Source organism: Hipposideros armiger, unplaced genomic scaffold (assembly GCF_001890085.2).
Source record: "Hipposideros armiger isolate ML-2016 unplaced genomic scaffold, ASM189008v1 scaffold_0, whole genome shotgun sequence".
NCBI classification, from domain to species: Eukaryota; Metazoa; Chordata; class Mammalia; order Chiroptera; family Hipposideridae; genus Hipposideros; species Hipposideros armiger.
Genome location: NW_017731350.1, coordinates 4,856,842 through 4,871,510, shown reverse-complemented (window position 1 = coordinate 4,871,510; position 14,669 = coordinate 4,856,842). Strand labels below are relative to the sequence as shown.

At 34.1% G+C, this 14,669-nt stretch overlaps 1 protein-coding gene across 3 annotated transcripts in view; it reads right to left on the bottom strand.

The window, feature by feature from the left end:
• Positions 1-14,669, bottom strand: part of ATAD2B (ATPase family AAA domain containing 2B) — a 116,780-nt gene that overhangs the window by 28,838 nt on the left and 73,273 nt on the right. For 2 of the 3 annotated variants that reach the window (XM_019651162.1, XM_019651284.1), the window contains exons 19-21: positions 8,640-8,825; positions 3,511-3,646; positions 1,338-1,534 (exon numbers count right to left, since the gene is read on the bottom strand). In XM_019651162.1, coding sequence (XP_019506707.1) covers positions 1,338-1,534; positions 3,511-3,646; positions 8,640-8,825 — 519 coding nt within the window. The remainder of the gene's footprint in view (positions 1-1,337; positions 1,535-3,510; positions 3,647-8,639; positions 8,826-14,669) is intronic. The other variant, XM_019651214.1, reaches the window with a different exon arrangement.

Sequence of the window (14,669 nt, the reverse complement as noted above, 5' to 3'; positions counted from 1 at the left end):
TTCCCCCAATTCCCGAGCACTGTTCCCATCCCCCCAATTCCCCAATAAAAATCTTTAAAAAAAAAAAAGAAAGAAAAAATATTGCTCCACAAATATACAATAGTATGTATTAATTGAAAAGCAAATTAGTCAAGTCCTGTCATTCCAATGGAGAAAGACATACGGCAGGTGCGATGTAACATGAAGAATGCGAACTTTGAATTTAAAAACCTTCTAAGCCTTGGTTATTTATGTCAGTTGCCAAAGAGTCTCAGTTTCCTCAGGGGCAACATAAGACTAATAATAATGACCTTGCAAAGTTGTTAAAAAGATCAAAGGATAAAACTATTGTGGATAAATATACCAATAAATTATAGATAGTCCCTTTATTCCAAAGTCAGGGGTAAACAGATATTTTCAGGTTTGCTGGGGGAAAAACGAATGCTAGCTCATTTTCCCAGTCATAGATGAGGTAATGGTTCCAAAGGAATCTGCTCAGGTCCAAAAGCACATGTATTACAACGAAGACACAACATTAAACTTTGAATCGTTTCATAATTCAAATTTTAAAAAAAAGAAAAAGAAAAAATTAAAACTAAAAACACCAAAACTGTTCAAACATGGAGTCTGAACTATAAGAAGAAGGCCAGTAAAGGCTATATTGTGTTCATCCACACACTATATTATCCCAGGATAAAAAAATAAAAAAAAAAAATGAACCTATAGTATTATAGATTCCAAATGGAAAATTTCTTCTCTCATCATCACAAGCCATGCTCCCACAAGGACACAGAACAATAAACATAGAAAGTGAGAAATTTTCCACTAGGAGCAGAGAAAAATCTTTGGAGAGAAAAATAATTTTAGCTGCACAGGATATGCTTAACTTCAAAGAGCACATTACTCACAGGCATTCCCAAAATATGAGAGACAAATTTCAGGTTTCTTAGCCACCTCTTTCGATAAGGTATCGAAATAATTTGGGAAATGCCAGTATTAACTGGTATTGTTTGGTTAATACCAACATACTTTTTGAGAACAGAATTTATCCTGGAATAAAAATAGGCTAGTATGGACATTTCACGCAAGTTACTTTTACTCCTCTGCTTAAAGTGAAGAGTAAGAGATCACAAAGATCAATACCAATTAAGAGGACATATACAAATTGGTCACTGAGTTCATCCAAACATCACCAGGTGTTTGCTGATGACATTGGTAGTTATCACATGGATTAAAATTTTACAGGCTAGGCGTAACATTCATCCATGCCTTTGCTTTTTTTCCTTCCAAAAAAAGATGTCAATATTTTTTCTGTTAGCCAGTTCAACTTCACTGTTTGCACACTACTGAGACAAGACCTCGTCAATATCCACCGGTTTGCTGAAGATGCTAAAGCGCTTATCTGTGGCCAGCCTCTTGGTCACGTCCCTGAGAAACAACCGCAGCTCTCGTAAGGTATTTTCCTCCTGGTCCTCCATCCGACTTTTTTCTGATTCTGATAACTGACGAGGTGGAGAAGGTAGTGCTAGAGGAAGCACTTCCATAGCGCAAAGCCCTAAAGAAAACAGAAGAAAATGCTAATTCCAACATGGCAGGGCCAGGACCTCAATGACTTCTCTGGTATTCTCTCAGCATGTTCTCTTAGGAAAAGGGCAATTCCAAACATACGTGAACCACGCAAATCCAGCAAGTAAAAATTTGAATGGAAACCAAAAGTATGTTAGGGAATAGCTCTACTTTATAAAGTAACTCACAATAGGACTCCTTGAAAGGGCAAATGATACGATTTTAAATAATTTGATTATGAAACATTATTTACATACAACTTACGAAAACTTTCAAATCAATATAAATAAGTTCAGTTCAAGTACTATATACTATTTAAGTCACCTTGTTTAAAAACTGCTTCTCAAAATGGGGGTGGCCTTATATACATGAAAGTGAAACGGGCAAGTAACAATTCTTCGATCCCTCCTGTTCCCAAAACAATTCTGATTTTAGACAAGTCTCCTACCCTCATACACTTTAGTACAACACAGTAGGGATAGCAAGTGGCACCTGCTAGGAGCAAAATTAAAAAGTAGAAAATAAAAAAGAATCCCAGACACAGAGAAGATGGAAAACCAAGTCTCAAGCGTTATATATAAAATCTATAGTATTCACTATCTACCCTAAAAAAAAAAAATCTTAAAAGGTAAAGTATTGACTTTTTAAATCATAGTTCTCTAATTCCTAAAAGATTTATCTTGTATCACACTAAAGCTCAGGATTAAAATTCTAAGGATTCTCGCTGATTTCAAATAGCCCCTAAGATGGAAAATGAAAGTCGACAGAAGCAACTCAAAAAGAAAAAGAATGTTAATCTTTAACAGAAAATTCAGTTTTATACAACTAAAACATATCTAGGAGCATGCAAGATACTTTATTAAAATGAATCATTTTCATAATGAAATATTTTAAATACTGTTTTTGAGATTAATATGAGGCAATAACCAATAATCAGAAGGTATAAATTCCATACCGAACTTCCCAAGGTTTCTGGGGGGGGGGGACCTGTAGCCATTTGATAGGTGTTCACTTTTAAAACACTGAGAAAATGTGGAAAGGAGACACTCAAGGACCATAAAATTATTAATGTGTTGGATAATATAACCAAGAAAAACAAAGAGAGAGAACAAATATGGAAGAGCAAAGACTTGGTGGGGATGGGAAATGTATTTAATACCCTACAAGAACAGCTACAAAAAACATAAAAGAACAAGGGGAAAGAGGCTTAAAATTTTTTAACAAATAGTATTGCTATTTTCTAGAAGAGGCTGAAAGATTAAGCAAGGGAATCTCATCTTTGAGATTTTTTTTCTTTGAGATTTTGAAAAGAAACTCTCTTTTGAATGACTGAGAATGCAGTCCTTACTTAATTTGGGATTGAAATCTGACAAATTTTAAGGCCCCTCTTAATGAGCCTAAATCCAAGAAAACTCTAATGCTTAAAGCCATGATAGATTTCCAAGTGCCTAGCATAAGATATCTAACATAATAGGTGCTCAATAAATATTTGAAAAAGTAATAAGTGAAATAAACCAGAAAAGGCAAAGGTTCTAACCAGCTCTTGGCTTATCAAACCTACTCTGGCCCACAAAGTAATCAGCACAACACCTGGTGTTCACAGCCCGACAGTTCACGTCCTCAGTACTTAAAGAGACGAAAACAGCAGAACCGAAAATGATTTTTTGACTTTCTGAGCCTCAGAATGTGAAATCGACCAAGAGTATCTGGACTGAAGTGATAAGAAGACTTCATTAAGAGTCACCTATTAGTAATGCTTTAACGATAAGGCTGTACTTCCCAATGCCCTCAAGTCAAGTGAACACCGTGGCCACTTCCACATGTGTCCATCTGAAAATAAACTAAGCCCAAAAAACTATCTTTACTTCCACAAAAAAATGGTTAAAAAAAAAAAAAGACTCAAAGAAAGGGCATTTCTTAACTGCACCCCTACCCCCATTTTCCTAAAGGCTTTAGAAACTTTACCAGTGTGCTTTCTTCGTGGTGGAGCCATTGATGCCTGATTGAGAATCAATTCTTGGAAAAATTTCCGTCTGTCTTCTTCAATAGGCCTTTGAATATACAAGACCTCTTCGTACTGTATTCTAAAGATACATTTAACCTACACACACACACAAAGAAATTAAATATATAGAGAATTAAAAGCTCACATATGACACCAAATCACAATTTCTTCAATTTCCAGTACCATTTTCAATCTTCATTTATCATTCATGCGGGGTTAGGGTTAACCTAGTCCTAACCTATGCTCTTGAGAGGTTCAACCTCACGGACTAAACAAGAATGGAGGAACGATCCAGCTGCCCAACTCATTAATAAATTATACTATATCTGGGAGAGTCAGCAGATAATAGCAAAAAAGATAGTAATAGTCAGATGGCAACAATCTCAAAGGGCTTTTGCATAAGAGCTGAAAAGTAATTACCCAGAATCTACAATAGAGAGCTGGAAAGATGCCAACAACACTGCGTTCTCTTACGCTGTTTATGTGTACTTCCCTCCTCTGACTTCCCTTCCTGGGCTCTTTCCATACCAAGTCAATTCCACTGCATCCTCTGGAATCCTGTTTCCCTGCAGATAAACTATACACCGTTGGTCTCTTCACAGGATGCTCCACAATGACACCACCCCCATGCAAAACTCACAGGGCAAAATTAAGCCAGCCATTCTGGTATCCCTCAGTTCCTACACCTTTCCTTTGTTCACCTGCTCTAGAAAGACTTTGACCCCTGATGTCCCCCTTGCAAGCTATGCTGCATAAATTCTCTTTACATCATCCACATTTGTCTACACACTTTATTTAATTTTTCTAGAAGGTCTATTTTCCACTTGTAGACACCAAACTCCCTGAGAATACAGACCATTTCTTATTCATCTGTTTTCCTATATCTACCACAGTGCCTGGTACATAGTAATGCATAGTAAGCATGTACTGAGTGAGTAAAGCTTGTGGTTTTGTTCCCTAACCCACATCAAATCGGAAACTGCAATTTAAAAAGCAAAGAATAGTAGGAAAGAAGTACCAACCACCACAGTGTGGAAACACTGGATTAAAATTCAAGATGTCAGATGTTAGTCCAAATGTAGCCACACATTTGTGGTCAAGCTTGAATAATCCATTCAATTTGTTATGTCTAACCACTTGCTGAATTGAAGACTAAGAATTTCATAAATACGATTTCAACCAATTTTTATAACAATGAGGTTGCAGGCGTCCCTCGTTTTACAGATGAGGAAACTTGGGCTTGGAAAGGTTTAAGTAAGTGGCTTAAGGTCACAAAGTGAGTAAACAAAGAAGACCAGCTTATATAATCTCTGAAGGCCTTTTCCAACTCTAAAATTGTAAGACAGAGAAGAAACAATTAATGAAAGGTAAACACTGGAATTCAAAATTTGGATGGAAAATTATTTACCTCAACCCAAAGCCAAATCCTTTAAGAGTTTATAAAATTTCACCTTGTGTCCTTCCAATATTTTTTTTGTAGACTACTTTCATGTACAATTGCCTCCGGCCCTTTGATCTATGCTTTGCTAGCCTCTTCAAAAGTTCCGGCATGCAAATTTACCACTAAACACCCACTATGTGCCAAATCTAATGCCAGACACTGCAGTTATAAACTGGAAGAAAATACACTTGCTTCCTGCCATCAAGGGTCTTAAGAGTCTCATAAGAACGCATTATGATACCAGAGGTACAGAAACAGAGGAGAGCGGCAGAGAAACATAGAGGAGACCCTGCAAGACTGAAGAGGCATTTGACAAGATATAGTACAAATAGCTAACATTAAACTGGGTGTTGAAACAATAAACAGAACACAATAACATCTAGAAGTACCAGGATTTTGTTCAAAGGTAACAAAACATTTAATTAGTTTTAAATATTCGCCCTTCTGAGCCTTGTTCAACATTGTGTTAAACCTTGTGAATATAAGACATTCCAAGACTAAGTCTACAATAATTCCCTGATATTCCTACCAGGTTATTATTACAAAAAGCTTGGAATCCACTATTCTATAAGTAGGCTAAATTATTTTTCTTTCAATTTACTCCTAACTTATATTCCCAGCCTTAAACTTCATGCTTTAACAAGACAAGCCTCTGTGTGTGTGTGTGTGTGTGTGTGTGTGTGTGTGTGTGTGTGTGTTTTACATTGGTTCACACTGGTCTTTATATATACTATTAACTCTTTCCTAAACCAATTTTTAACTCTCCACTCAAGCCAATGCGTTCTGGGTAATGCTTTCTCTGACTCTCCCACATATACTTTAGGCATACCTTCTAATATTTCTCATTAAAACTTTGTTAGGCTCAGTGATTTTCAGTAAATTAATTCAGTTGTGTGACCATCACAACAAGTCTCTTCTAGAACATATCCATCACCTCCAAAAAGTTCCCTCACAAATGATTTAGAAAATACAGATAAGAAAATGAAAATCGTTATAATCTTAATATCCAGAAATAATTACTATTAGCATTTCTCTTAATAATTTTATATATACACATGCACATGTATACACACACATATAGTCTTATTACATATATATATAACTAATATATAGTTATTTCTATATCAACTGGAATAATACCATACATATTTATTACCTGTATTTTTTAACAATATAATTCAAACATCTTTTTATGATATTACATATTTTCTATATCAATATTTTTAATGGTTTCATTGTGTTTCGTGGAAGGGATCTACTATAACTTAACCAATCCCCCACTACAGGACATTTCTTGTGTTGTCTATGCTTTATCTTTTTGTTTGCCCATGAAAACCTCTTTGGATATGAGTAATTACCTATATATGGTACTGATGAGCTAAAATGTATGTACTCACAGTATTTAAATCTATTATTATGGACTGCCACGGAAGAGTTTATTTAACTGTCTTCTATATGTGCCTACTTAATAGGTTAAAATCTGTATCTTACTATTATTTTAACTTATCTATTGTATTTTCTTAAATACATCATAGTAACTGGCCATTTCTTTCTTTTAAAATCATTGGGGTTTTTTACTACCCATTGTCTACTTCATTTCTTCCACAGGTCTGGCACTTGCTAATCTATGGTTAGTTGGTCTACAACTCTATGCTTTTCATCACCAAATATTTCTCAGTATGTATGTGCTAAGTATTATTCACTACTATCTCAGTTTGTGACCTAAACAAAGCAAGCATTCTAATGGCTGAAATTAAAATGAAAGTCTTGGGAACAGAGGAGGATTTCCAATGAACAATTAGTAATATAAAACACGTTACATGTCATCAGTAGTCTGAAAGAATTCCCCTAATCTTCACCCCACAAATGTGAATATCAATTGGTTAATAAGGGCACAGAATACAGAAGACAAAGGGGGGAAAAAAAGAGTTAAAATTTCAGGACTCAATGCTAGAAAACTTCTAATATTTTAGCTACTAAGTAAGGGTATTAAGCAAATAATGAAAAATACAGCATTGAAAAAATGTCCAATGTAATATGAGCTTTAAAAAACTAAACCAACAATAAAATCACCTGTGAATAAACAGGAATAAGCAAATTAAAATTGCTGTATCAAAAAGATGGGTTCATAAGACTTTTATTTACAAATTTTTCAAACAATATAAGGGAAACTTCAGGTAATTATATATTCCTAACTATTGTAGAATGCTTAATTATCCCAAATTTTCTGTTATCTTTATAAAACGATAAATTTAATTGACAGTGAGGATCTAATTTTAAAAAGTGGCTCCTAGGTTATGTCTAGGTTCAGTCCATTCTTCTAAATCAATTTCAAGTACATTCCTACTTTACAATATTAATATAATCTAAACATTTTATAGCTCTGTGGTTGCCAAAATAAATTCACATATATTGTCTCATACCAACAAGCCTATCTGTTACCCATATTTCATAGATAAGGCAACTGAGGTTTTTCTAGGTTCAAATACCATGGGTACCAAAAAAAAAAATGTATACACATGACTTGTATTCATCTTTTGTTATTGGTATAGTATATTGAGTATTACAATTTTAATACAGTTTTTTCCCTTCTTAAAATGTGTATACATTTTTTTTGGCACCCTCTTTATTTATCCAAGATCAAAAGACTACTATGTCAGTACCTCGGTTTTTCTGACTCTTACTACATACAACATTCTACTAACCTACCGTTGCCCCCCTATGATAAAAAACATTTTGATTAATGGTCTTTAAATAATATTTCATTCTCAATAACCAAAAATGAATTAGTCTACATTTAATATACTTTTCTTACAATAGCAGTAAGTTGTACAAATCCACTTTAGCAAGATAGCTAACAAGCACTGAAACAAAACAACTCAGTAAACAAATATCTTAATCATAAAATTCTACATAATCAAGATTTATATTATAGCATTTAAAACATACAAATCTTTTATATAAACTGTGTCACCTGGGCAAAATATTTCTAAGCATTTCTAAAGAAGATAATCTTAAGTCCTGGTAAGCTCAGAGCATTAAAACAATTTTTTAAAAATCAATTTCATATACATGAGTTGATCTACCAATTTTTTCTAAAACAACTGATTTTACCTTTGATTCTAATATATGAAATATGAGTTGAATGTAAATTCAAAAGCTAAATACCAGATTTGAAGAATATACACAGTAGTAATAATAGCCAACTTAACATGATGTTACCAATGAAAGAGCTGAAAGGTCAAATCCTACCAAACAACCTAACAGATGATAAGAATGAGAAGGATAATTATATTCGGATCGACAATGACACAGCTAAGATCTTCTTAGAAGTTGCTATATATATGTAATACACACACACACACACATACACACACACACACACACACACACACACATCTGTTGGGTTCTGGTCTAAGTATGAATTATCTCTATCTTCACAACGCTGACCAATATACCACTATTATACCAAAAAAGAAACTGAAACATAAAACATTAACTAACTTGCTTAAGTCACAAGGCTAATAAGTGGTACAACCAAGGCATGAATCTTAACAGTATTGATTTTAGAGTAATTAAAATGTGTCAAATGTATAAGGTCAACTATTTAAAACAATATAATAAAGAAAATTTTTAACCAGTTCTTACCTCTTCAGGCAGTTCACTGTACATGGTTTCAGAGGTAGACAATAAAAATATGGGTGAAAATGATGGTATATCTTGTAGCAAAGTCAGAAAAGTTGCTCTCACAGTTTCACTGACAGCTTCCCACCAATCACCAATGTGAGGCATGTAAACAATACTAGGTACTGTTCTTCGAGCTTCACGAAAAATCTAATTAAGGAAAGAACTGGAATTAAAAATTCAAACTGATATTATTCTAAAGACTACCCAGTAAGCCCAAATACATGAAATGTGTAAGTCCTGTTACTGTAATTATTTTCAGACCAAATATTTAAGTTGTGCAAGATATGATGCAAAAGCATTCATAACACAGCTTCTATCTACCCTTGCACCACCTAAACAAAAAAGTATTTTTGCCATTTTACTATTCCTAGTCAGCATATATTAACAGTAGAAAGGTATCAAATTGCTCCACTTATCTATCATGTGAAGATACAGCAAAACACTGCTATAAAATATGCTGCAGATGAAGAGGTAATCATGCATTTCTATGTCAGCTATGATAGTGATATCAGTAAGCACAAGAAGAAAAGAAAGACATAGTTTACAGGTTTGTGCACATTGCCTAAAGTCACTAAACATGAGCTAAACAAACACTTGACACAAAATGTACCACCCTAGACTTAAAATTAATGAACTAACTGCTGAATTACTTCTTTACCTCCCATTAATTCAATCTTCAATTCAAAACTGTCACAAAATACTCTTATATCTCTAAAGAGCAATAAATATATTAGCAAAAAGCTCTGAGACACTCTCATTGTCAGAAAATACAAAATAAAGTTCCCTCAGGTGTTAAAGAGTCCTACGCACAGCTTCAGTCGCACTCTGCCAACACTTACAATAAGGAACAGGTTGGCTATTAGTAAGCTGCCAAGCAGGACTCCTGACCATTACAGATACATCAACAACAGCCCATCAACAAATTCTCACAGGTTAATGAAATCTCTTCAAGGTTTTTAATAATTATAGGAATAAGTGTAAAAATCTGACTATCTTTTGTCAATTTGAGAATTCTATTTCTAAAATTCTCTACTACTTTCCCTTATTTTAAACATGTTTCATTTAACCTGTGTATTGTGCAAGATACAGAAATGAGAATCTAATATTTTAAATGATTAGGGTTATCAGAAACGTTCTTTAGAATAAGGAACGTAAAAAAGGATTATTTTTCTTTAATTGAGTAAGCCTACCAGTTGCACGAATTTTCTAAATACCCTGTATAAAATAAAATATACTGCCAATTTAATAATGAACCAGATGAAAGATGCTCAAATAAATGTTTCCCCAAAATTGGAAATGTAGATGTTTTGATCACTCACATCTAAAGTAATATTTGCTCCTTCCCTTTAATATTTGCATATCCACCAATCCAGAACAGTTGTACAGTACAACTCCTTCAGGACTCTCAAATTTTGACCTTTTCTGCAAACACGCACCCTCTTATCCTGGATCTTGAAAATCCAAGGATTATTGTTTTCCAAAGTTCTTGTAGAAGATTCATAAAAGAAAAACAAGCATAAATATCGGCAAAAGGAAGGAACCACACAGCAGCACAAAGGCAAGTGAGGCATTTGATTTCAAAAATTTAAAAAAAACTATCACATGCCACTCAAATCAGGCATGGTATGTGGAAGACAGTGACCGAAGCCTTTTGTCACTTTCCAACTCCCGCTCTGTGCTGGTAAAACTAGAGAGTCAGCAGGGAGAGAAAGGTGATTATACGAAAAAGACTAACAAGCTATATAGCTTACTGAGAAACCTCACAAAGCTAACCATCTAGTTCAGTCATGCAACTTACCACGTGCACAGGGAGAGATGAGAAACCCATGCCTTTTAAAAAATGAAATTGTGCCTTTCATTCTAGTACTCATAGGTTAGGTTTACTAAAACAATGTACTGAGAACATCTAGCTGCTGAGTATCAAAGAGTATGGGCAAAGCAACAGATTTAAGTGATAATAAAATTTTACAGAGCCAGAAGTTAAATAATACTGTACTGTAGATGTTTTAAACTTATTTGCAAAGCTGAACTAGGCATATAAGCATCACAAACTCTGACCGAGTTGAGGGTTTTTTTCAAATTTCTTCTCCTAAGCTTTTAGAGGAAAAATATCCTTAATTTCTAGAAAAATTTAAAAGCACTACTGAAACAAGTTTTCTTTTTAATTCCTTAGTACATGGTATCTCAGAATATTAAAATAAACTTTCATATTTTCTTTAAATATATAGTCAACCTGTTCTAGTCCTCCAGTTTTTGTAATGAAAATTCAAAAAGTACAGAATCTGAAAATAGTATTTAAAAATTCAGAAAAAAAAGTTTAATCCTATTGTGATTTTTCTGTAATGTAGAAACAGCTCTTCAGTAGTTTCCTGGTAACTTTTAAAGTTGTGGAATAAGATACACAATGTGAAATCAATTAACCAGATAATTCAGAGTAGAAAAATAAAGCCTGGTTTTAGTGAAGCGGCAACTGTCTTGGGAACAAGTGATGCCATTTGATAACTAGAAAAATACTCACCTACAGGGTGTCTTGGATTGGTGGATGTGCAAGGTGTAGTAGAAAACAGAAAAACTGTTATAGAGAAAAAAAGACAGTAGGCCAAATTACTGAACCAACCGTTTCAAAATACCTCTGACATGACCAGCACTCTTGCACAAATAAAATGAACAAACACCAGTGTATGTGAACTGTTCATTTTGATTCTTTAAACAACATACTCTATTTCCTTCTGGCCTCCTCTTGCACCAGATATCATGGTCCCTTATATAACATTTTTAAAAGTTTCTTTATTTAAAAAAAAAAATCACAAACAACTTCCTCTGAATATTAAAGATATGAAAGGCAAAAATCAGGACACTGAAGTTAGTAGTGTCCATGTAAGGATGGACCAGTAATATAAACTGTACCTATACTTACAGAGAGAGTCATATACTTTGAGAGAGTCATCATCTCTCAAAAACTAAACTTTCAAGTCAGTACTTTAGCTGTCAAATTAAAGTGTTCAGTGCATAAAAATGTACTATATTTTTAAAATTAAGAATATACAGCCATAACAAGCCATTTTCTTCAGAACCTGAAAACTAGAATAATTTTAAATACAAATGTGAATGAAGCAGAAAGCTCCAAGCCAGTACAGCTTTCAATTTCCTACAAGGAGCTATACAAGAAAGAAGACAACTTTTTGTCATCAAATTTCCAGAATTTGTCTTGGTCATGTTACAGTATTATGAATGTGCTAAATTTATAAAACATATGTAAAAGAAAAATCTTGGGGAATAAAATATTCTCAATTTTCATAAAAATTTTAAAGCACTATTAAAATGTTGCTTTAATTCCTTATACCATGCTATCACAAAATATTAAAATACCTGTATTACTGAAAATTTTATTGTATAGATATCATTTTACTCCATATATGTTATTTATCTAAGATTTATTGAGCATCTCTGTGAAAAGAAGTCATTGTCTGTGATATGAAGATTGAGGGTTCAAGAAATAAAGTGCCCAATTTCTTTACAAGCATACAAAATCAGCCTGTTATGAAACATAACTATAGTATAGTTTCTGAATGATGGTTGTAATACAAATCAACATTTTATGAAAATCAAATCACTCAAATTCTTTTCTGATATTTTCAATGTCTAGAACTTGAAGAATTTCCGTAAATGTGGTACACTCTGAACCAGGATAATTTAACTTGTTTACAACTAAAAAAAAAAAAAAAATTGTTGCTATGGTAAAACAGGAAACCATGTGCACAAACACAAGAGTATCCAAAGTATACACAGACTGCTATGGAAAAATCCAGAAACCTTTATGCACAAACACAAAAGTGTCCAAAGTAAACATATAGGTAAGTATATTAATCCCTTAATGCTACTTATTCAAAAAGGCTTTCTCCTGAGAATGTTCAGATACAATTTCTTTCTGGAGAAAGAAAAACACTAAAACAAAAACCCTTATCATTGACCATTTAAAATTATTCATAACACTGTGAAGTATCCAAACTCCAAAGCTTTTGACAGACCATACAGAAATGTATCAGTTCAATCATACTTCTATATTAATGAAAAAGATAAAATACAACACACTCATCAATTGCTTTCCTAAAAATGAACAGTAGAAATAATACAGAAGGCAAAAAAAATACATTTGAAGATTTTAGAAAAGGGGAATCATAGTTGTTATTGTTTTTTAAGAGCATTAATACAGACAAGTCTTTCACTACAGATATTAACATCTCCTGCCTTGCTGTAGGGCTCAGTAATCACTTGGCAACTTAATGGCACAATCATAAATCTTCCAGGCTACACCAGGATTTTCCACTGTCCTTCCAGAGCCTTTGGAAGACTATGAAATGCCCAGTAATGTGTGTGTGTATACACATACATACACATACATACACACACACACACACACACACACACACACACACACACACACAGAGTCACTTTATGAGCTGTGGCAATTGTTTCATTAAGAAATGTCTAACTGGTGTCCAGTGATCAGCTAAAGTACTATATCTCAAAATGGGATCTATTCAAGATCTGCAATAGTAAAATCTGGGATATATAAAGTGCAGATTCCTGGGGCTCACCCAAAATTTAATGAGTCAGACTCTCTGGGTGTAGAGCCAGGGAATCGGAAATTTCAATAGACACCCCCAGAAGATTCTTATGCTCACTAAATCTTATTGAGAAAACCCTACACCAGACACTAACTCCTCTACCATTTTTCACCAAACTGATAATATTAATAATAGCTAAGTCAGTCAGAAGACAAGGAAGTTTTATCATATCTATGTTTGTGCGTGGATATGTTTTAAAGAACTAAGAATTAAACATAATTGCCACAGTATAAAGAAGTATCAAGTAGGGTCTTTCCCCTTTCCATCTTATCACACATATAATACAGCCCTGTAAAGGTGATTTAAGACTTCTTTCTTTAAGATTACCTTTCATGTTCATGTTACAGTATTTAGTAACCAATTTCAATTTATATTACATATCTTAGAGGATGGGGAAAAGAGCACAGAAGAATAATTTGCCACAGACCCCATCATTATGTTCCACATCTATTCAGAGATAATCCTGCCGACAAGAGGACAAGCTCCCAAGAGAAGTTAAGGCAAAAGAGAAGAAAGGAAATATAGAACAGAAAGATTGAAGAGTTGTTCATCTTTCAGCATCTCAGCACCTGACTTCCCTGAGACTTTTATACCAACTTATACCCAGGCCTGCCAATCTCTACAAATTAAGGGAAAAAATTCCTCAGTTTTATTATATAATAGCCTCTTTTTGAAGAATTCTTTTAGAAGAGACAGTATTATGTTTATGCATTTAAAATAATTCTAGGGCCGGCTGAGTTGATCAGTTGGATAAGAGCTCACTCAAGAGTACGTGCTCTGAGAAACAGGGTCGCCAGTTCAATTCCCAGCCTGAGCCAAGCTGCCGCTGAGCTGCCAAAAGGTGGCAGGATGGCTCAGCTAAAAAAATAATAATAATAATAATAATAATTCTAAATATGCACTAAGATACAAATAATCAGAGATTAACCAGGACAGTTTATCTCGTCTCTGGCCAGTGTTCAGATGAAGTCTGAGCTTTGACTAGCATGACTACAAAACTCTGACTCAGTTCCCCAGCAGAATGAACATCCAGGAACAAGCTCCACTTCTAACCCAGAAGCTTACAGGCAGAAGCAGAGAAAATGAGAGGTTTTGATGTACTAGATGCTGTGTAATATAACCAAAACAATAAAGGGTGGGTTTTTGTTATTTTCCACTACCAAGTGACACCTCTCTCCATCCTCTCCAGCAACAGGACAAAAAAGGTGGTAAAAGCCAAGCAATGTGAAAAAAGCCAAAGAGTATAGTTAGAATTCAAATTTAGCCCACAGATGCCAACTAGGATTCAGGGAAAAACCCTTGGGTCCCAGTGACATCGATATACAGCTTACATTCAATGCTTTCTAAGTGTGTCCTTACCTAA